Source organism: Leucopleurus acutus (assembly GCF_964270905.1).
Source record: "Leucopleurus acutus genome assembly, chromosome: 5".
In the NCBI taxonomy this organism is placed as follows: Eukaryota; Metazoa; Chordata; class Mammalia; order Artiodactyla; family Delphinidae; genus Leucopleurus; species Leucopleurus acutus.
Window position 1 is genome coordinate 4,361,212 of NC_139147.1, and position 22,611 is coordinate 4,383,822.

At 46.4% G+C, this 22,611-nt stretch overlaps 1 protein-coding gene across 2 annotated transcripts in view; it reads right to left on the minus strand.

The window, feature by feature from the left end:
- BACE2 (beta-secretase 2) overlaps positions 1–22,611 on the minus strand; it is a gene marked incomplete at its 5' end in the record, with an annotated part of 86,439 nt that overhangs the window by 39,984 nt on the left and 23,844 nt on the right. For both annotated transcript variants that reach the window (XM_082839816.1, XM_082839815.1), the window contains one exon: positions 12,556–12,644. In XM_082839816.1, the coding sequence (XP_082695942.1) occupies positions 12,556–12,644 (89 nt within the window). The remainder of the gene's footprint in view (positions 1–12,555; positions 12,645–22,611) is intronic.

Below are 22,611 nucleotides of genomic sequence, written 5' to 3' on the forward strand. Positions count from 1 at the left end.
AGCTTTGGAGCTGCGGAGGAGAGCGCAGCAACAGGGGTGCGGAGGGCATAGCAGAGAGATTCCTGCACAGAGGATCAGGGCTGACCAGCACTCACCAGCCCGAGAGGCTTGTCTGCTCACCCGCCGGGGCAGGCGGGGCTGGGAGCTGAGGCTCCGGCTTTGGTCGGATCGCGGGGAGAGGACTGGGGTTGGCGGCGTGAACATAGCCTGAAGGGGGCCAGTGCGCCACAGCTAGCCGGGAGGGAGTCCGGGGAAAAGTCTGGAGCTGCCGAAGAGGCAACAGACGTTTTCTTGCCTCTTTGTTTCCTGGTGCGCGAGGAGAGGGGATTAAGAGCGCTGCTTAAAGGAGCTCCAGAGACGGGCGCGAGCCGCGGCTAACAGCGCGGACCCCAGAGACGGGCATGAGACGCTGAGGCTGCTACTGCAGCCACCAAGAAGCCTGTGTGCAAGCACAGGTCACTCTCCACACCTCCCCTCCTGGGAGCCTGTGCAGCCCACCACTAACAGGGTCCCGGGATCCAGGGACAACTTCCCTGGGAGAACGCACAGTGCACCTCAGGCTGGTGCAACGCCACGCCGGCCTCTGCCACCGCAGGATCGCCCCGCATCTGCACCCCTCCCTCCCCGCGGCCTGAGTGAGCCAGAGCCCCCAAATCAGCGGCTCCTTTAACCCCGTCCTGTCTGAGCGAAGAACAGACGCACTCCGGCGACCTACACGCAGAGGCGGGGCCAAATCCAAAGCTGAGCCCCGGGAGCTGTGCGAACAAAGAAGAGAAAGGGAAATCTCTCCCAGCAGCCTCAGGAGCAGCGGATTAAAGCTCCACAATCAACTTGATGTACCTGCATCTGTGGAATACCTGAATAGACAACGAATCATCTCAAATTGAGGAGGTGGACTTTGGGAGCAACTGTAGACTTGGGGTTTGCTTTCTGCATCTAATTTGTTTCTGGTTTTATGTTTATCTTAGTTTATTTTTTAGTGCTTGTTATCACTGGTGGATTCCTTTATTGGTTTGGTTGCTCTCTTTCTTTTACTTTTTAAATTAATTTTTAATTTTTTAATTTTAATATATTTTTAAAACATTTTATTTTAGTAACTATTTTCTTTTATTATTTTTTTCTTTCTTTCTTTCTTTTTTTCTCCCTTTTCTTCTGAGCCATGTGGCTGACAGGCTCTCGGTGCTCCAGCCAGGTGTCAGGCCTGAGCCTCTGAGGTAGGAGAGCTGAGTTCAGGACATTGGGCCACCAGAGACCTCCCAGCCCCACGTAATATCAATCAGCGAGAGCTCTACCAGAGATCCCCGTCTCAATGCTAAGACCCAACTCCACTCAACGACCAGCAAGCTCCAATGCTGTACACCCCATGCCAAACAACTAGCAAGACCGGAGGACAACCCCACCCATTAGCAGAAAGGCTGCCTAAAATCATAATAATTTCACAGACACCACAAAACACACCACCGGACACAGTCCTACCCACCAGAAAGACAAGATCCAGCCTCATCCACCAGAACACAGGCACTAGTCCCCTCTACCAGGAAGCCTACACAACCCACTGAACCAACTTTAGCCACTGGGGACAGACACCAAAAACAACACGAACTATGAACCTGCAGCCTGCGCAAAGGAGACCCCAAACACAGTAAGTTAAGCAAAATGAGAAGACAGAAATATGCAGCAGATGAAGGAGCAAGGTAAAAACCCACCAGACCAAACAAATGAAGAGGAAATAGGCAGTCTACCTGAAAAAGAATTCAGAGTACTGAGAGTAAAGATGATCCAACATCTTGAAATAGAATGGAGAAAATACAAGAAACATTTAACAAGGACCTAGAAGAACTAAAGAGCAAACAAACAATGACGAACAACACAATAAATGAAATTAAAAATTCTCTAGAAGGAGTCAATAGCAGAATAAATGAGGCAGAAGAACAGAAAAGTGACCTGGAAGGTAAAATAGTAAAAATAACTACTGCAGAGCAGAATAAAGAAAAAAGAATGAAAAGAATTGAGGACAGTCTCAGAGACCTCTGGGACAACATTAAGCGCACCAACATTCAAATTATAGGGGTCCCAGAACAAGAAGAGAAAAAGAAAGGGTCTGAGAAAATATTTGAAGAGATTATAATTGAAAATTTCCCTAACATGAGAAAGGAAATAGTCAATCCAGTCCAGGAAGCACAGGGAGTCCCATACAGGATAAATCCAAGGAGAAACACGCCAAGACACATATTAATCAAACTGTCAAAAATTAAATACAAAGAAAAAATATTAAAAGCAGCAAGGGAAAAACAACAAATAACATACAAGGGAATCCCCATAAGGTTAACAGCTGATCTTTCAGCAGAAACTCTGCAAGCCAGAAGGGAGTGGCAGGACATATTGAAAGTGTTGAAGGAGAAAAACCTGCAACCAAGATTACTCTACCCAGCAAGGATCTCATTCAGATTCGACAGGGAAATTAAAACCTTTACAGACAAGCAAAAGCTAAGAGAATTCAGCACCACCAAGTAGCTTTACACCAAATGCTAAAGGCATTTCTCTAGGCAGGAAACACAAGAGAAGGAAAAGACCTACAAAAACAAACCCAAAACAATTAAGAAAATGGTAATAGCAACATACATATCGATAACTACCTTAAATGTAAATGGATGAAATGCTCCAACCAAAAGACATAAACTGGCTCAATGGATACAAAAACAAGACCCATATATATGCTGTCTACAAGAGACCCACTTCAGACCTATGGACACATACAGACTGGAAGTGAGGGGATGGAAAAAGATATTCTATGCACATGGAAATCAAAAGAAAGCTGCAGTAGCAATTCTCCTATCAGACAAAATGGACTTTAAAATAAAGACTATTACAAGAGACAAAGAAAGACACTACATAATGATCAAGGGATCAATCCAAGAAGAAGATATAACAATTGTAAATATTTATGCACCCAATATAGGAGCACCTCAGTACATAAGGCAAATTCTAATAGCCATAAAAGGGGAAATCGACAGTAACACATTCATAGTAGGGGACTTTAACACCCCATTTTCACCAATGGACAGATCATCCAAAATGAAAATAAATAAGGAAACACAAGTTTTAAATGACACATTAAACAAGATGGACTTAATTGATATTTATAGGACATTCCATCCAAAAACAACAGAATACACTTTCTTCTCAAGTCCTCATGGAACATTCTCCAGGATAGATCATATCTTGGGTCACAAATCAAGCCTTGGTAAATTTAAGAAAACTGAAATCGTATCAAGTATCTTTTCCAACCACAGCGCTATGAGACTAGATATCAATTACAGGAAAAAAACTGTAAAAAATACAAACACATGGAGGTTAAACAATACACTACTAAATAACCAAGAGATCACTGAAGAAATCAAAGAGGAAATCAAAAAATACCTAGAAACAACTGACAATGAAAACACGATGACCCAAAACCTATGGGATGCAGCAAAAGCTGATCTAAGAGGGAAGTTTAGAGCAATACAATCCTACCTTAAGAAACAAGAAAAACCTCACATAAACAACCAAACGTTACACCTAAAGAAATTAGAGAAAGAAGAACAAAAAACCCCAAAGTTAGCAGAAGGAAAGAAATCATAAAGATCAGATCAGAAATAAATGAAAAAGAAATGAAGGAAATGATAGCAAATATCATTAAAACTAAAAGCTGGTTCTTTGAGAAGATAAACAAAATTGATAAACCATTAGCCAGGCTCATCAAGAAAAAATGGGAGAAGACTCAAATCAATAGAATTAGAAATGAAAAAGGAGAAGTAACAACTGACACTGCAGTAATACAAAGGATCATGAGAGATTACTACAAGCAACTCCATGCCAATAAAATGGACAAACTGGAAGAAATGGACAAATTGTTAGAAAAGTACAACCTTCCCAGACTGAACCAGGAAGAAATAGAAAATATAAACAGACCAATCATAAGCACTGAAATTGAGACTGTGATTAAAAATCTTCCAACAAACAAAAGCCCAGGACCAGATGGCTTGACAGGTGAAATCTATCAAACATTTAGCTAAGAGCTAACACGTACCCTTCTCAAACTCTTCCAAAATATAGCAGAGGGAGGAACACTTCCAAACTCATTCTACGAGTCCACCCTGATAACCAAAACCAGACATGTCACAAAAAAAGAAAAGTACAGGCCAATATCTCTGATGAACATATATGCAAAAATCCTCAACAAAATGCTAGCAAACAGAATCCAACAGCACATTAAACAGATCATACACCATGATCAAGTGGGGTTTATCCCAGGAATGCAAGGATTCTTCAATATATGCAAATCAATCAATATGATACACCATATTAACAAACTGAAGGATAAAAACCATACAATAATCTCAATAGATGCATAAAAAGCTTTCAACAGGGCTTCCCTGGTGGTGCAGTGGTTGAGAGTCCACCTGCCAATGCAGGGGACATGGGTTCGTGCCCCAGTCCGGGAAGATCCCACATGCCGCGGAGCGCCTGGGCCCATGAGCCATGGCCGCTAGCCTGTGCGTCTGGAGCCTGTGCTCCACAACAGGAGAGGCCACAACAGTGAGAGGCCCGTGTACCGCAAAAAAAAAAAAAAAGCTTTCAACAAAATTCAACACCCATTTATGATAAAATCTCTTCAGACAGTAGGCACAGAGGGGACTTACCTCAACATAATAAAGGCCATATATGACAAAACCACAGCCAACATCATTCTCAATGGTGAAAAACTGAAACCATTTCCTCTAAGATCAGGAACAAGACAAGGTTGCCCACTCTCGTCACTATTATTCAACATAGCTTTGGAAGTTTTAGTCACAGCAATCAGAGAAGAAAAAGAAATAAAAGGAATCAAAATCGGAAAATAAGAAGTAAAACAGTGTCTTCCCTGGTGGAGCAGTGGTTAAGAATCCGCCTGCCAGTGCAGGGGACATGGGTTCAAGCCCTGGTCTGGGAAGATGTCACATGCTGTGGAGCAACTAAGCCTATGTGTCACAACGACTGAGCCTGAACTCTAGAGCCTGTGAGCCACAACTACTGAAGCCCACGTGCTGCAGCTACTGAAGCCCGTGTGCCTAGAGCCTGTGCTCTGCAACAAAGAGAAGCTACCACAACGAGAAGCCCACGCACTGCAACGAAGAGTAGCCCCTGCTCACTGCAACTAGAGAAAGCCCACACGCAGCAACGAAGACCCAACGCAGCCAAAAATAAATAAATTTAAAGAAGTAAAATTGTCACTGTTTGCAGATGACATGATACTATACATAGAGAATCCTAAAGATGCTACCAGAAAACTACTAGAGCTAATCAATGAATTTGGTAAAGTAGCAGGATACAAAATTAATGCACAGAAATCTCTTGCATTCCTATACACTAATGATGAAAAATCCTAAAGAGAAATTAAGGAAACACTCCCATTTACCACTGCAACAAAAAGAATAAAATATCTAGGAATAAACCTACCTAAGGAGACAAAAGACCTGTATGCAGAAAATTATAAGACACTGATGAAAGAAATTAAAGATGATACAAACAGATGGAGAGATATACCATGTTCTTGGATTGGAAGAATCAACATTGTGAAAATGACTATACTGCCCAAAGCAATCTACAGATTCAATGCAATCCCTATCAAACTACCAATGGCATTTTTCATAGAACTAGAACAAAAAACTTCACACTTTGTATGGAAACACAAAAGATCCCAAATAGCCAAAGCAATCTTGGGAAAGAAAACCAGAGCTGGAGGAATCAGGCTCCCTGACTTCAGACCATACTACAAAGCTACAGTAATCAAGACAGTATGGTACTGGCACAAAAACTGAAATATAGGTCAATGGAACAGGATAGAAAGCCCAGAGATAAACTCATGCACATATGGTCACCCATTTTTGACAAAGGAGGCAAGGACATACCATGGAGAAAAGACAGCCTCTTCAATAAGTGGTGCTGGAAAACTGGACAGCTACATGTAAAAGAATGAAATTAGAACACTCCCTAACACCATACACAAATATAAACTCAAAACGGATTGAAGACCTAAATGTAAGGCTAGACACTATAAAACTCTTAGAGGGAAATATAGGCAGAACACTCTATGACATATATCACAGCAAGATCCTTTTCAACCCACCTCCTAGAGAAATGGAAATAAAAACAAAAATAAACAAATGGGACCTAATGAAACTTACATGCTTTTGCACAGCAAAGGAAAACATAAACAAGACGAAAAGACAACTCTCAGAATGGCAGAAAATATTTGCAAACAAAGAAACTGACAAAGGATTAATCTCCAAAATATACAAGCAGTTCATGCAGCTCAATATCAAGAAAACAAACAACCCAATCCAAAAATGCACAGAAGACCTAAATAGACATTTCTCCAAAGAAGATATACAGATTGCCAACAAACACATGAAAGAATGCTCAACATCACTAATCATTAGAGAAATGCAAATCAAAACTACAATGAGGTATCACCTCACACCCATCAGAATGGCCATCATCAAAAATCTACAAACAATAAATGCTGGAGAGGGTGTGGAGAAAAGGGAACACTCTTGCACTGTTGGTGGAAATGTAAATTGATACAGCCACTATGGAGAACAGTATGGAGGTTCCTTAAAAAAACTAAAAATAGAACTACCATATGACCCAGCAATCCCACCACTGGGCATATACCCTGAGAAAACCATAATTCAAAAGGAGTCATGTATTACAATGTTCACTGCAGCACTATTTACAATAGCCAGGACATGGAAGCAACCTAAGTGTCCATCGACAGATGACTGGATAAAGAAGATGTGGCACATATATACAATGGACTATTAGCCATAAAAAGAAACAAAAGTGAGTTATTTGTAGTGAGGTGGATGGACCTAGAGTCTGTCATACAGAGTGAAGTAAGTCAGAAAGAGAAAAACAAATACTGTATGCTAACACATATATATGGAATCTAAAAAAAAAAAAAAATGTCTCTGAAGAACCTAGGGGCAGGACAGGAATAAAGATGGAGATGTAGAGAGTGGACTTGAGGACACGGGGAGGGGGGAGGGTAAGCTGGGACGAAGTGAGAGAGTGGCATGGACATATATACAATACCAAAGGTAAAATAGATAGCTAGTGGGAAGCAGCCGCATGGCACAGGGAGATCAGCTCAGTGCTTTGTGACCACCTAGGGGGGTGGGATAGGGAGGGTGGGAGGGAGATGCAAGAGGGAGGAGATATGGGGATATATGTATACGTATAGCTGATTCACTTTGTTATACAGCAGAAACTAACACAACAATGTAAAGCAATTATACTCCAATAAAGATGTTAAAAAAATTTTTAATAGCCACATGTGACTAGTAGCTACCCTTGTAGAAGGCACAGTTCCAGATAATGTGAGAAAAAAGTAATTCTTAGCTCGTATTCACCTGGCTCCTCGAACTAAACCTAAACCTCAAAGAGTAGAAACCCCAGAGATGAACCATAAGCAATTCTGAGCGTCATTAATGTATAGTTTCCAGGAGCAGACTTTTTTAAAAAGTGCACTCCTCCATCTTTATGTTCTAACATCCCATCTCTTGGGCACTAAAATGCTTTGGCTCTCAACTGTTCTGCATATTAATTAACTATGTGGAGAGCAAACCCCAGATTGACTGCTCCTTTGCAGTATCAATTCTGGGTGCACAGAAACAGCCATCCATGAAGGATGTGAGTAGCCAGGAAAAAGTCCACTCACAGCAATAAAATCACTTTGAACCAAATTCAGGGGACATTCTGCCTCTGATAAGAGTGTTCAGGGAATGCAGGACTGAAAAGTGAAATCAATCGAACTGACGAGAAAAGAACCACAGAACATTTTATTATTTTAAAGAAACCCAGAGAACATACAGTGAAAAGGTGAAAGGGCAGAATTCAAAAGAGTTGAATCCTGGGGTCAGCTCTGGTTCCCGCAAGCCACCCCACCCAGGGAATGCTGAGTCTCCTGAAAAACTCTGCCCAGAGACTTCCCCGGGGCTCTTCCACACATTTCACAGTTCTGGGTCTACCTTTGGGGATAGCTGGCCTGGACCGGGTGACCAGATACCCGTTTTGCTCTTCTAAGGTCTGGAAGTGACCAGATCAGAGTAAACGGGGCCACTGACAGCCCAGGGACTTCCGTCCGTCCTGGAGCGTCATCAACGTCCTCGCCAATGGCAGATGCTTCAGGGCTCCAATATGGCAAGACCTCTCCTGGACAGGCAAGCAATGGGCAGGCTCAAGAAATTATCTAAATAATCAGGCAAAAATGTCTGTCATCAGCACATGGAAAGATGAGGCACTGGGTCTCAAGGCTCCAGTTCAGCCTCCTTAAGGAAATTAGCTGGTAATTTTCTAGTATCCCAATTCTACTTACAAGCATCAGTTGAGGAAAAGAAATTGCTCTCTTGCCACAGTTACTCTGTGGGCTTCACCCCAGATGGAGTATAGGAGGAGGAAGCTTTTTAATGAAAATAGACTTAATTTCCTGAAAAGATTAGTATAAGGTCAGGGGGAATGAGTCTTTTGACTCTCTCATGAAGCCAATTGACTGGAGGCTATTTTACTCGCTAAAAAAGAAGTACATCTAAAAAAAATACATGATAGTCCTTTTGCTATATAGTAATTCATTGGAACATTCACCAACATGAAAAGAGGGCTTCTGGTGGGACAAAGCTACACAAATGACTAATGGTAACCTGATGTCTGATTCCACAAATCAAAGAGATCTTGTCAAAGTACCCCAAGTCAAATCTCCAATTACTGGGACGTGTTTCAGGAAGCATTAAACCTGAATATCCAGAGACTGGGGGACTTGAATCAGAGGCTGACAAACCCAACCAGAAACCTTATTATAACTAAGAGAGATCAGAGGGACAAAGCAAATACAGAAACATCACAAGGCAGGGAGCTGCATCTCAGAAAAGAAACCTTTGTCAAAAATTGAGAAAGGACGTAGAACATTCCCTCAGCTTCCATCAAATCCCATGGTGGAAGGTGTACCTTAGGCCAACTCTAAAGTTAGCTGAAAGCATCAGACAAATGAATCCTACACACTTTACTATGTAAATTATAGTTCATGTCTTTATAATGATAAATCTGTGTTGACATAAGCCTATGAGAAGCGCGGAGAAAAAAACAGAGGAAAGGAGAGAAAGAAAGGTTACTATAAATTTAAGCAAGTATTTACCCTACAAGACACACGTGTTAGTAGGGATGCTGTTTAGGAAGAGAACTTGCCTAAAATTCAGAAATGCGATGCTTTACTTTTGATTCAGTTAGGAAGAAACCTGATAGCCCTATTGAAGAAGAGATCTCCTTAAAAGAAAGGCAGTACCAGGGCTAGAGGTCCAAAATGGGTCATGTTTTAAAGGTATTAAGTAAATGTCAACAATACTTGCAAATAAGGAAAGCAGGTGGACGTCTGAATGACGGAGGTGCCAATGGGATGAAGCTGACAGTGCAGGGAGACTGGGGCTTCTGAAAGTTGGCAGGTTCTGCTACGTCTCTCTTTATTTGCTCAGAAGGGAGAAATAGATGAGAACCTTGAGTGCTCAGAAAGCTGGGAGGGAGCCCGGAATTCTTCTGTGGGATTAGCAGGAGGGCAGGCCTGCTGGGAGCTATGCACGTTCCCAGGAGTCTTCACATTAAATCAGGTTTGCGAAAGAGCCAGAGGAGCTCCACCTTTAAGTAGAAAAGACAAAAGCCATCTGCCAACTGCACCCCAAACTGGCTAGCAGGAAGCTTAGAAGGATGTGTCCCACTGAAGGCTGAAAGAGAACCATGGTTCAACACAACCATGAACAAAGTCGAAGGCAACTGAGAAAGACAGCCCGTTGTCTACCATCGATTAAGTACTGTACACTTATTAAATGACACTGTACACAGGATTTGTAATGTTGACTATTATTTACCCTTGTACATTTCCATAACTGCATCTGCATAGCAAAAGGGTAACCTGGTCGAAAGCACACTCTGACCTTTATTGACCCCTGGCTGCACCACTTACCTGCTGGGAAGGAAATACCCACCCGTGGTGTTAGATTTACACATTTAAATCTATAAAGTGGATACACACATGACCCGAACTTGGCTTTACTGTGCTGTACTGTATCATGTGTCCACAGACGTGTGATGGAAAACAAAATTGCTCTGGGGAGGAAAACTGTTAAAGATGTAACTGAGCTCCAGGGATGTCTGTTCTGTCTCTACGGCAGGCAGAGCCCCCAGTAGGCGTGGGGAGACTGCGTGAATGTGTAGACTAGGAAGAGCCTTGTAGTGGAAAAAACATAGAGCTGGGATTGCCTTGCCACCAGGATAAACATCTTTTACATAGTTTAACATACATTGCGTTTTCTAGGAATGCAACTACTGTGTAAATTGAGGAAGGTGATATTTTCAGGGGGAAACTTTACTAAGATTCTTCACCAATCTGGGAAATTCACATCACCAAACCAAGCTGCTCTGGGCGTCTGAGTCTATTTTAATCCGATTTGTCAGTCTGCACTGGGCGCTGCATGTCTGTGGTGGTGCTCACAGCCTCAGGCACCCTCCAACTTCATGTGTATCCTGCCCAGGGTGTTTACACATTGAGGTGCTCATCACCTTCCTGTGAATTCCCTCCTTTTACCCCGCACCCCCAAACTCCTGCATATTGCATCAGTGCGTTTAGAATTACATATGAAGATGAGTCACACTACCTTTGCGTTTCAGTTCAGGGCATTACAAAGCACTCACTCTATAGAGGGGGTGCCAGGGCTCAAGTTTGGGACCTCTTGTCCTAGAAGCCTGAACCTGGGCCAGTCTCTTGGTTCCTGGACCTCCTGTGCTACGTGAAAAAAAATGAGAGGTTTGGACTGACTTCTGTTCGATGATGAAGTGGTTGAGGGGAGCGGGCTGTTTGGGGCAGAGGATTTAGACAAACCACAATTTGAGTGGGAAAGGGCAAAGGGCAGCCGGCGATCAAAAGTCAACCTCCTTCCCCTGGCTGCACACCCGCTGCCCCAATTTCCAGGCATCTGAGGTCACAGTAACAACTTCAGGGCACACATTAGTCTTCACAAAGCAATCACAAGCCAGGAGTTTCATCCAGAATTTCAGTGATTAAAGGTTATCAACACGCTGAGTCATAAACTAAGCTACAGATTCCCTGAAGGAGGTGCCAACCAGCTATCACTGTAGCCCCAGGGGCCCATGTAGCACCAACTACCACTGCCTCCAGCTGGACACACAGGAGACCATAGCTCTTTGTACCATCAAAACAGAGACCAAGATGCACGGGCAGAAGAGAGATGAGCGCTTCAGTATAACGTCTCCTGCCTTATTGATGCTGCCCGGGCTTTGCTGAAGAGAGATGAGCACTTCGGTATAACGTCTCCTGCCTTATTGATGCTGCCCGGGCTTTGCTGAACCTTCCCAGTTGTTACTTTCCCTCGTATGTTTCCTTCCTTTTTTTTTTTTCCCCCCCAACTGAAGTTGGGGTTTATTCCCCAGAACCAAAGACTGTGGGTAGGGAAAGTGAAAAAGGAAAGACACGAAGAAGCTTTGCAGCAGGGAAATGTGATACGCCAGCTCACGACCCTAAAGAGCAAACCACACGTCAGCTTACTCGCCTTATCTGTTTCGTTTAAATTCTAGGGTCACAAAAATAGATGTGAAATTAAAATGTGCACAGCATTAGGGCAGCAATAGATACCCGGGGATGGTGACTCTGACCCCATGGGCCCCTTCAGAGATGAACAGTGACACGCACGAGCCCCAGGGCCTGGACACGCAGTCTGGCCTTATTCCAGAGACTTCTATCTGGGTTCCACACTTCCTCACAACCCTGCCCACAGCTGCTAGCTTGCAGCCTCAGGCCTGAGTGCTTTGTGTTCACAATACGTCCTTTCCAATGAGTCATGGATTCCTTTTGTCAGAAACACCTCCTGGCACAGAAAGTGTTTCAGTGAACCACACCTTGACCCATGCCACCAATCTTCAGGGCGATGCAAAGGTGGCTTTCCAAGCAACGCCAGGCTGCTGCCCGGAACAGTCTCACACTCACCTCCAGTGCCCCCTGCCCTGCTCAGGCGCACCTCCAGTTAGGACTAGAGGGGCCCAACAAACATCAAAGGGTCACCTCCCTGCGACTCAGGTCTGACTACAAAACTGCTGTCTGACTGAGTTTCTATAAAGCGGCGCTCATGAGAACACACCCAGGTTATTAGGAGAACCCTCCTGTGGATTCATCTGGAATGGAGGTATACATGTATGTACGCATATACGCGTGCCACACCTGCACACCACACACAAATATACACACCACCATGTGCACGTAGACACAGATACCTCCACACACACAAATACATACATATATACAGACCACGGTATGCACATACACACAAATATATACATCCATACACAGATATATACATGAATATATCCCCCTCAAAATGAAACAGCGTTTTGGTGACTTTCTCCCAGTGTGTTCTGAAGTGTTCATGCGGTGCTCCCAAGCCCGGCCGTGACAGGCACGGACCCATCACTCACCTCTCCGTGTCAAAGTATGAGTCAACGTAGGGATGCGGGGCCCCGGCCACGGCGAAGTTGCTGCTTCCAGTGTCAACAAGTATCTGCAGCTTTTATTTTTAAAGGAAAAACAGAGAAACCACCAGGTTACTTGAATAAGGCAACACTCTTGACTACTTCTTTTAAAAGTTAAGTACCAAGAACAATGTATTACTTGGAAAAAACTTACATCGATTAGAAATATCTTTAAAAAGCTGTTAGAAAACTGAACCCTGAACACAGTCTGTCGTGAAGCTCGCATGGGCGAGGTGGAATCAGTTTAGCCTCAGAGAGGCACTCAACCTTAAACGAAGGTAAATTCAGTGGAATAAGTGGGATTTTTCCTTTTTCAGCTGCTGGCACCTGGTAACCAGGCAGAGCCCTTTCTCACCCTGGGCTCTTGGCCGGGTTTGTCACTTGGCTGGGGTAGCCCTCCTCCTGCCTTTCCAATCTCACTTGGAAATCCTCATTCACCCCCTCCTCTCCCTCCACACGTCCAGGATGCTTTCCCAGACTCGTCCTGGCACTGGGCATCCCTCATCTCTGCTGCATAGCACCTAGGAACACCTGTCAGAGGTACCACTTTTTTTTTTTTTTTTTTTTTTTTAGTTTTAACGAGTTAGGATTTACACACAAATAAAAACAGAAGATCTTGGCTTTTCCACTGGTGCGCTCTGGCATGGTGTTCTCCCAAACCAAGATACAGGAATTCCTCTTATTCCCCGAAGGTCCCTTTCTGCCCCTTTCCAGTCAATCCCTCCTGTTTCTCAGAGGCAACCACTTTCTGAATCCTATTACCAGGGATTGAGTTCACCGGTTCCTGGACGTTATATAAATGGAATCATGTGGCGTTTTTGTCAGGGGAGCGAGAGGATGGTCCAGCTTCTTCTGCTCAACATGTTTTGGGGCTTCTTGCACTGAATAGAGAGACGATAAATGCCCCTTTGTGCCTCGTAACTTTGGGAAATGAATTCTCTTAATTCCGTTTACGAACACAGTCACTACAAAAGTTGCAGGGTGAGCTACAGAGATGTTCGGAAAGATTTCAGACAGAACGCAGTTAAAAAAGTATATTATCTTGTTCTCCATTCAAATATTTGATGTTCAACAGCCCGATCTCCCAAGCCACAACCTGGATTGGACTGGGTTTCACCTGAATTTCACATAAACATTCCAAGGGCACCAATTAAATCTGCATGAACTTGGATTTTACAGGAGGGGAATTGGGGATGCTGAGGAATCCTCGCATGTACCACTGAACAGTTGGTAACAAGGAAAATTAGGTGGAGATCTGTCTGCAGGTCCATGGGGCTGGGCCAGATAGTCCTACCAGGCAGAGTTCTCCCTTTCTTGCTGCTTCTAAATGCTCTGATTTTCAGTGGGCACTCGTATCAGAATCTCTGCATGTTTTTTTTCTGTTTTGTTTTGTTTTTTTTGCGGTACGCGGGCCTCTCACTGCTGTGGCCTCTCCCGTTGCGGAGCACAGGCTCCAGACGCGCAGGCTCAGCGGCCATGGCTCACGGGCCCAGCCGCTCCACTGCATGTGGGATCTTCCCGGACCGGGGCACGAACCCATGTCCCCTGCATCGGCAGGCGGACTCTCAACCACTGCGCCACCAGGGAAGCCCTCTGCATGTTTTTAAAAATACCTCCTTAACTTCAGTTCTTTTAAGAGATGGGTTTATCTCATTTACATCCAATTATACACATTTTTCTTAATCCTATCACTTCCTCTGTCACATTTTCTGTTTTAATCCTGCCCTTCAGGATTTTTATGGAGGCCTCATCTGTAGTGATGACTGATTAAATCATTAGCCACTGGTGACTGATTCAACCTCCAACCCGTCTCCCCTCCCTGGAAATGAGGCTGGAAGTTGCAACTCTCTACTCTCAGGGTTGGTTCCCCATCCTTCAGGGCTTTCCAACAGCCAGCTGACTGACGTGACACAGGTGTGGTTGGAAGGGACTTGTTATGAGAAACAAAAGACACCTTCATCACCCTTATCACCCAGGAAGTCCCAAGGGTTTCAGGAGCCCTGAGCCAGGAACTCGGACAAAGACCAAATACATATTTCTTTGTATAAATGTGTTTCTTCATATAAATCACAATATCACATATGGACAGTGGGAACTCAGCAAGGGCCGGAGCCTCACCCATCATTGGAATAAAGCTCACTCTGTCCTCACAGCAGACATAGTCCAAGCTGACCTAATAATATATGTAACTCACATGGCCTTGCGTCCTCAGTGCCGTCTCCACGTCCTGGATTGAAAAGATTCCTGAAGGCAAGATGAGCTTTTAAAGTTGCTCTGGTGAAAGTAGTAGAGAGATGAAGAAGAAAGGAAAAGAAACCCAAAAGCCCAGAATTCCAGGCTCACGGCAGCCATGAAAGCAGGCCGTTTTTACAAGCCTTTCCTGGGTCTCACTGGCAAACACGCACCCAACAGCCCAGCAGGATGCCCGTGGAAAGGCCAGGCCACCTGACAGCCGATTCCCAGGCTGGCATTCCACATCCACACACGATGCTCCCGCACAACCAGCCCCAGGCAGAGCAGACACAGGACCGCTGTCCTGGGCACAATGGCCCCATCCCCTGCAGACATTTCAGTCTGCTCTCCTGGGTGTGGAATCCCACCTACAGCCTCCGCATCACACATCAGAACCAAGTCCTCTTATACACTCCCGTGCTCACTTCTGCCACACTGCACGTTACCCATCCTTGCAGAGGCAGGCGACACAAAACAGAAAGTCACACCCAAACGTAGACGGCGTTATTTTACACAGAAGACTCCTAATTGCCAGGCGTTCGTCCCCAGCTGTTTCAGCACAAGACAGCTTTCAAGAAAATTCAATTTGGAGTCACGGCTCGACCAAGTTGGTCACCACCTCGGCCGTTCCTAGAGGATAAGATTTGAGGCGAGAGACGGCCCAGATACATGAGGCAGCCACAAAGCCAGGGAAGGAATGGATTTCTAGAGAGCAGTAAATGCTCTGAGTTGGGCTTCAAGTCATGTTTCTGAGCTGCCCACACCTTTTTTCTGTGCGATGACCTGGAAACGGACTTTTCTCACATTGACTTCTCGCGCCAGGGCCATGATTTTCCCTTTGCAAGTCCTAGTCTCAACTGCGAAGGAAAAAAAAAAATACAGTCGCTTGCCCTATAAATTTTGCAGCATCCACCCTGAAACCACTGACAGGCAAAGGCTCAGGGTGCAGAAGTCTTCTGGATGCCTCACCCCTACTCCACTCGCTGCACATGCCCTGCTGCGTCCTTACCCCGGGAACTTCCAACATCACTTCCTGTCTTCTTGGGTTCAGCTCCAAGTACACACAACAGTCTAACCACAGAGCCTGTCGCTCAGCCCCATAAAGGGACACTGAAAATACATACAAAATCGGGATATGCTTTGCACTTTCGAAGCACAACTGAAAATGATTCAGAAGTGTGTAAGAAACATCATCCCTGCTTTACAACAAGAAATGCAGAAAGGCCTCCGAGAGCTGCAAGTCCCCGCTTCCTTCCCTACACTAAGCAGCCTCCTGCAGAACCCACGTGCCATTTCTTCCAGAATTTAGGAACGCAGACAAAAATCTGTCTCCACAGGAGCAAGCGTCCTGTATTCTGATGGTCACTGGCTTTTCACTGCTCCCATCTTTCTGCCAACCTCAGGGCTCTTTTATGGAAGAAGCAGGTCCCCACTGTGCATCATTTTCACACGGGAGCCTGTCTACTCCAGAGAACATCCAAGCACAGGGCACCCCCATGCAAGCGGGGCCCACGTGAGGCTCACCAGCCTTTCTCCATCCAGCACCTTGGACAGTGCCCAGGGCGACCTAGGTGCTCAATGAACAGCTGTTGAATGAATGAAAAAGTGGGGGACTGAGAGACTTCCACCGAATGGAGATGACCACATGTAAAAGAGATAGCTAGTGGGAAGCAGCCGCATAGCACAGGGAGATCAGCTTGGTGTTTTGTGACCACCTAGAGGGGTGGGACAGGGAGGGTGGGAGGGAGACGCAAGAGGGAGGGGATATGGGGATATATGTATACATATAGCTGATTCACTTTGTTATACGGCAGAAACTAACACACCATTGTAAAGCAATTATACTCCAATAAAGATGTTAAAAATAAACAAATAAATATAGGAAAAATGCACATTCCAGACAAACGGAATGTGTTTACTGACTTATAAAAGCAACCTGTATTACGCACCGACCAATTCTACACAAAATGTGGAAAGGGCAAAAGATCTCAGATGACCTTTTCCAGAAGACAGGGTGTGAAAATCCCATTACCCTCTAAGTGAAGACTTTCTTCTTTGCAGGATGCTTCTTTGACCATATTCCCCAGTTTTAGCAGCCCCACTCAAACTTGCAGAACGAAATTTTATAAAATAATCATGAAACAAGGACAGCCATTATGCACAAGTTACTGCTGGGAGGGAACCGGACGGCTTTTGATGGTGGACAGGTTTTTCTCCATGTCAGGAGGGCAGTCCTGTCCTCATGTCACTGTGGCTCTTCATTTTGCTGGGCAGTGACAGAGCACACAAGGCCTGGGACCAAGACCACGTCGTCCTCCTGTCCTGTTCCTCTGCTCCCTCGTGCGGGAAGGGGGCCACTGACCTCTTTCACAGGATGCCTGCGAGGAGTAAATTCAGTCATATGAAGCGAGTAATAAATGCTAGCGCTGATCACACATGCAACTTTCAGCAGGAGGTGGGGAGAGAGGTCAGTCATCGGTGGCCATTGCCACAAACTCCATGACACTCCAAGGAACCTCTGGCCAGGGCCGGTTCTGGAGCTATTTGAAGCTAACAGATTCTCCAGGAAGATTTCTTTAGGGGACAGTCAGGACTCTATATCGCCATGCCCTGCTCTGCCTAGACAAAGCTTACTTGTTGTTTTTTTGTTTGTTTGTTTGTTTTAAATTTATTTATTTTTATTTTTGGCTGCATTTGTTCTTCGTTGCTGCGCGCGGGTTTTCTCTAGTTGCGGCGAGCGGGGGCTACTCTTTGTTGTGGTGCGCGGGCTTCTCATTGCGGCAGCTTCTCTTGTTGCAGAGCACAGGCTACTGTAGGCGCATGGGCTTCAGTAGTTGTGGCACACGGGCTCAGTAGTTGTGGCTCGCGGGTTCTAGAGCACAGGCTCAGTAGTTGTGGCGCACGGGCTGAGTTGCTCCGCGGCATGTGGGATCTTCCCGGACCAGGGCTCGAACCCGTGTCCCCTGCATTGGCAAGCGGATTCTTATCCACTGCGCCACCAGGGAAGCCGCTTGTTTTTAAAATGGCACATCTTATGGGGTTTTATTTTCCTCCTTTTGTTTTCATACAATCATGAGCTACCTCTCATGCTCTCTGCCAGCGAGCGGAGGTTAATTACAAACCACACACAGTGCTGTCTTTGAGACCCAGGCAGAGTCCTACGTCCTCCAAAAGGCCTTTCAGTGGCGGCCCCGATCCATTCCTCTCCTCTGACAGCCGTGGCCTGATTTTCGGCCCCCTCCCTTGTCTGATGTCTTTTACTGGCCTCTCATTTCTCCGAGGTGCACAGGTTTCCTCTCTGTGAGCCTGTAAGTTGCTCGAGGGCAAAGCCCTGTTTCTTAGTCTGTGGAACAATCTCCATAATGACTACCTTTGATAGGAATTCGATAATCACCTGGTCCATAAGATGGGGAGGAAATACACATGCACTCCACCTAGGAGTGGAAAGCTGATAAAGAAGGTAAGCCTGCCAAGAAGCTGGAGAGAATTCACCGGGCGAATTCCTGATACACTTGTGCACGTACTTTATTTAGCTTTTCTAGAATTGGCTAGAGTGGCTAACTTAACTTCCCAGTTGCTATATGATCACACGCTTCCTCTTAATTATCCAAGGCTAACCAGAGGCAGGAACAAGATGATGGGGTGGGGGGAGTTTGTTGGTGCCTCCACCTGACGCCACACTCACTCCAGCTGCTGGGGCTCTTCCAGCCTCCAGGGCGCAGTGTGCTTCCTTCCCAGCCCTGTCTGATTCCCAGTAAAGCCCTAGTCATACCTGCAAAAAAAAAGAAAAAAGAAAAAAATGCCCTCCAGCATCCATGCCAGGCCTGAGGTGCCCAGGAATGAACGCTCACTGCTGGGCGCAGCCCTGAACCCCAAATACACAGCTGACGGATGAAGCCCCCGCATCCTGATCCCTGGGCGGACGGCTCTGAGTGTGCCCTGCGCCACCTCCAGGATTCCCCGTAGCGCTGCCCTGTATTAGTCTTCTCCTCCCACCTGCCTTGCTGCCCTGCCCCTACCAGTGCCTCCGGGTAGAGGGGAACAGGGAAGGCTGACTCACGCAAGCCTTGCCTCCTGTGCCCCAGAGAGACCAGACGTCTGTCGGAGGGGCTCCCTCCCCAAGTTTCACCACCTGTGGAAACCTCCAGACTGTGCACGGCTCCCACTGTCCGTTCTCAATTCTCGGTTGACGCACTGGGCAATAACCCCACAGAAAGCCATTTGCTAATTCTGCTGTAATAAGGAAAAAGGCGGCATTAAGGAGAAGCACTGGTTCCACGTCTAGTTAGTGATTAGCAGCCTGAGGTCTCTCAGATATCGCTGCCTCTTTTTCAGCAGGTTAATAGATAGGAAAATGAGCAGATAATTTCAATAATGGCTCATTTAACACAACGATTCCTAATTACATTAGCAGCCCATCTGCTGAAGTCTGTCAGCAAGCAGAACGCACAGCGGCGGGGTCCTCGGCGGCCTGGCTCTGCAGGGCTGTGTGCCCACAGTTGTGACATGGGATTGTAGGTGCTGATCTTGTTAATCAGGGTCTCTTGGGGCTTCAATTCTGGAAATGAATCTCGTTTTACTTCAACACGCCTTGTTGAAGGAAGCAAAAATAATTGCCATGCGCCATTTCTCCACGTTCTAAAATTAAGGCTGTTTTTATAGAGAAGGAAAAAAGAATCCTTTTCAAAGGGCTCCACTTAACACAAACAGATGTTACCGAAGTTAGCTACGAGGGGCTTGATTATACAATCCTTTCAGGCTCTGTGTGTGTGCATGTGTGTGTGTGTGTGTGCACGTGCTTCCTCCTCGCAGATGGGGCTCTTGCTAGAAAAACACAGCCCAGAGACCCGCGGATGGCTTCCCTGGTTCCTGGGAAACCTCAACTGCCGAAAGGATGCTGGGAGGAGAAGGGACCCCCGCCTAGCTGTGTCTGATCCGAACGTGGCGGCAGTTTTCCACTGAATGCTTAGGGCTTGGCAGGTTGAGGCCGGCTGCAGAGGTTGTAGCCTGTAGGAAGGTTAAGTGTGGCGGTCCTTGTTCTAGGAGACTAAAAGTCACCCCGAAATCAGAATCCTTCTGGACACGGGAGCTGTCACTACCTCTGCAGCTGAAACCTGTCACCGGGGTGATGGGACAGTTACTGGAGGGAGGGGCTGCTCTGTGATTGAGTTTCCTAACTTTTCAAACAACCCATCCCTGTTAGGATGAGTGGAAAGGCCAGATTTCTAAGGTGGGGGGGGAGGAGATTTTATCACACACCAGAGCTGATGCCCTTAAATGTGCTGCAACTATGTCCATTCGTGGGATGCTGGTTTCAAGTTCACTTTCTACCTGTGGTCCCAGGATACACCCTGCACTTTCTCTAAAGCAGAGTGGCATGAAAACTATCAGCTTTAGCGTCTGTTAGACCTGGATTTGAGCCCTGGCTTAGCCTCCTGTGAATGAAGAATACCACCTGCCATATCGGTAAACAAAAGCTGTTACAGCCATCGAGCCATCACGTTACAGCCTCCTTGACGGTGCCCCCTGAGGACGCTCAGGATAAGAAAGCACAGAGAACTGGCCGCAGGGAGCTGAGGTGCACATCAAAGGAGTGACTTCAGCGAACCCGGACTCTTGCATCTTCCCATACAGAGAAAAGCACTAAATCCGTTAAGTTGAGATGTCTGGTTTTCTTTCATCAGCAATAATATCTTGATGTTCCGACTACCTGGTCTTGGCTGCAAAAACTCCTGTATATCCCGGCTCCCCCCTTGCCTCTTCAGAGCGGTCCCTCAGAGCCATCTGAGATGCTGTGTCCCGGACTTACGTCCTCAGTTTTGTCCGCCAAGTAAAACATAACTCTTAACTTTTATGTTATGCTTTTTTTTTTTTTTTGCAGTTGACACTCCTGTTGGCTGTGGAACCTTAAGTAAACTACTATCTCTGATCCTTGGTGTCCTCACCTGTAAGGTAAGATGATAGAGTGTTGCTCTGAGGGGCACATGAGATGCCCCTCATGTATGTGTGATACACCCAGAACCGTGCCTGGTACATTGGGGTGCTTCAATTCCTCAGAGAGGGGCAGTGTGATGTGTTTTCCTCTTGCTACAGGGCTGACTTCTCAAATACATCACTGTGACAAACATCACACGCATCCCGCTCCCCACCAGACCTTCACTCCGAGTCTCCACACTGCAGCTAGTGTGGACGCAGCCCAGAAGTAACGTGCATAAGCTCCAGAACTGGCACCCCTGTGTTTAGCAGCCTTTCCCCATGCAACGTGGCTGGTCCTGCTGCAGGTGATGCTGAGAGGGACGTGACCGTGCGCTGAAACATTTGGGGATGCCCTGTGTCAGCGGCACCTGCACTTGGCCGGAACCAGGCAGAGATCCATCCGGGAACGCTCTAATCCCAAAGCCAGGGATGCAGCTTTCGCTCACCCTGTCTTTTCTTCCCCACCATGGAGTCGGTATGCCCTATCTATTCTACTTCCAGAATGTTTCTAAAACTGTTCATGCTCCCCTCTCCCCTTCCACCTCCCTGGCTCACCCCGGGGTCTTTGTGTCGCTAGCCCTGAGCACAGTGCCTGGCACACAGTAAGTGCTCAATAAAGCTTGCTGAATGAATGAATGGTGCCCAAACACCACTGAGGCCACCCTGTCACAAGAGACTTAAGTCCAGCTAGTTTCTGCTCTCTCCGGCCTGGGTTTTCTCAGGGTCCAAGCCCTCCCCGGGGTTTCAGTGAGTTCCAGGGTCTCCCAGTCGCAGCGACTCCTGGGCTCTGAGGACAATTTTTAACAGTGGCGTAACAATAGCATTAGCGTACACTTGAGAAAGAAAACAGTACTCTAAGGCCACTGCCCTAACAGAGCTGCACCTGGGGGTCTCCATCGTTGGGTCTCATCCTTACATGTGAGAGTTGACCCTGGGTTTGTTTCCCTTAATATTCCAAGGCTCTAGCCATCCGTTCAGGCTGCTGAGAATTAGAGACAACATCCGTACTCAAGTCCAAGGGTGTGATCACGCATTCAGGGCTGCCCCTGGTCCAGCAGAGCCAGGGCCAGAAGCCGGAGCCACTTCACCTCTGGGCTCAGAGCTCACAGAGTAACTGCCATCACACCTGAAGAAGGTACTTGGTTGTCTGCCAAGGGCTACACGTGGCAGCACAGTCTCCAGGGATCACGGGCTACAAGGGGAGATGCTCTAAGCAGCCTCGCGTCCACCAAGCTTCTGGAAGTAAGAGCTGGAAGCCAGAAAGTACCTCGATGTTTGCAAGGGGCAATTCAGAGACAGGTGGGCTGGATGCTTCCACCTGCTTGGCCAGCCGCTCCCTCTTTGCAGGCAAACTCGGGAGCGGGCTAGGGAGGCAGAAAGAACACAAGGGGCGCCCTTTCTATGGAGGATGTCAGGGCCCCAGGGACCTCCCTGGGCTGCGGAGTTCCCCTCAGCCTCTGAGCTTACGCAGTCTGCCTGCTGGCAGGATGCAATCCCACCGATTGAAGAATGAAAGCGGATATTTAAACAGACACGGATGAGAGTCACAAGGCTGGATGGACCTCATTCACTGACGCCAATAAACATGATCCTTTTTCCTACAGAAAGGAAAACTCACGCCGAACTGCCTCTCAGAAAGCACTATTAAAAACGACAAAAGCAGGTCTGTCTCCTTATTTTGGTGATTGTGGGGGGGAAGGGCTAAATAGGGAAAGTGCTATTAACAGAGGGCAAGTCAGCCTTTTCTTCCCCAAAGAGATGACTACAGCCGCTCCCTCCAAAACCCGTTACACA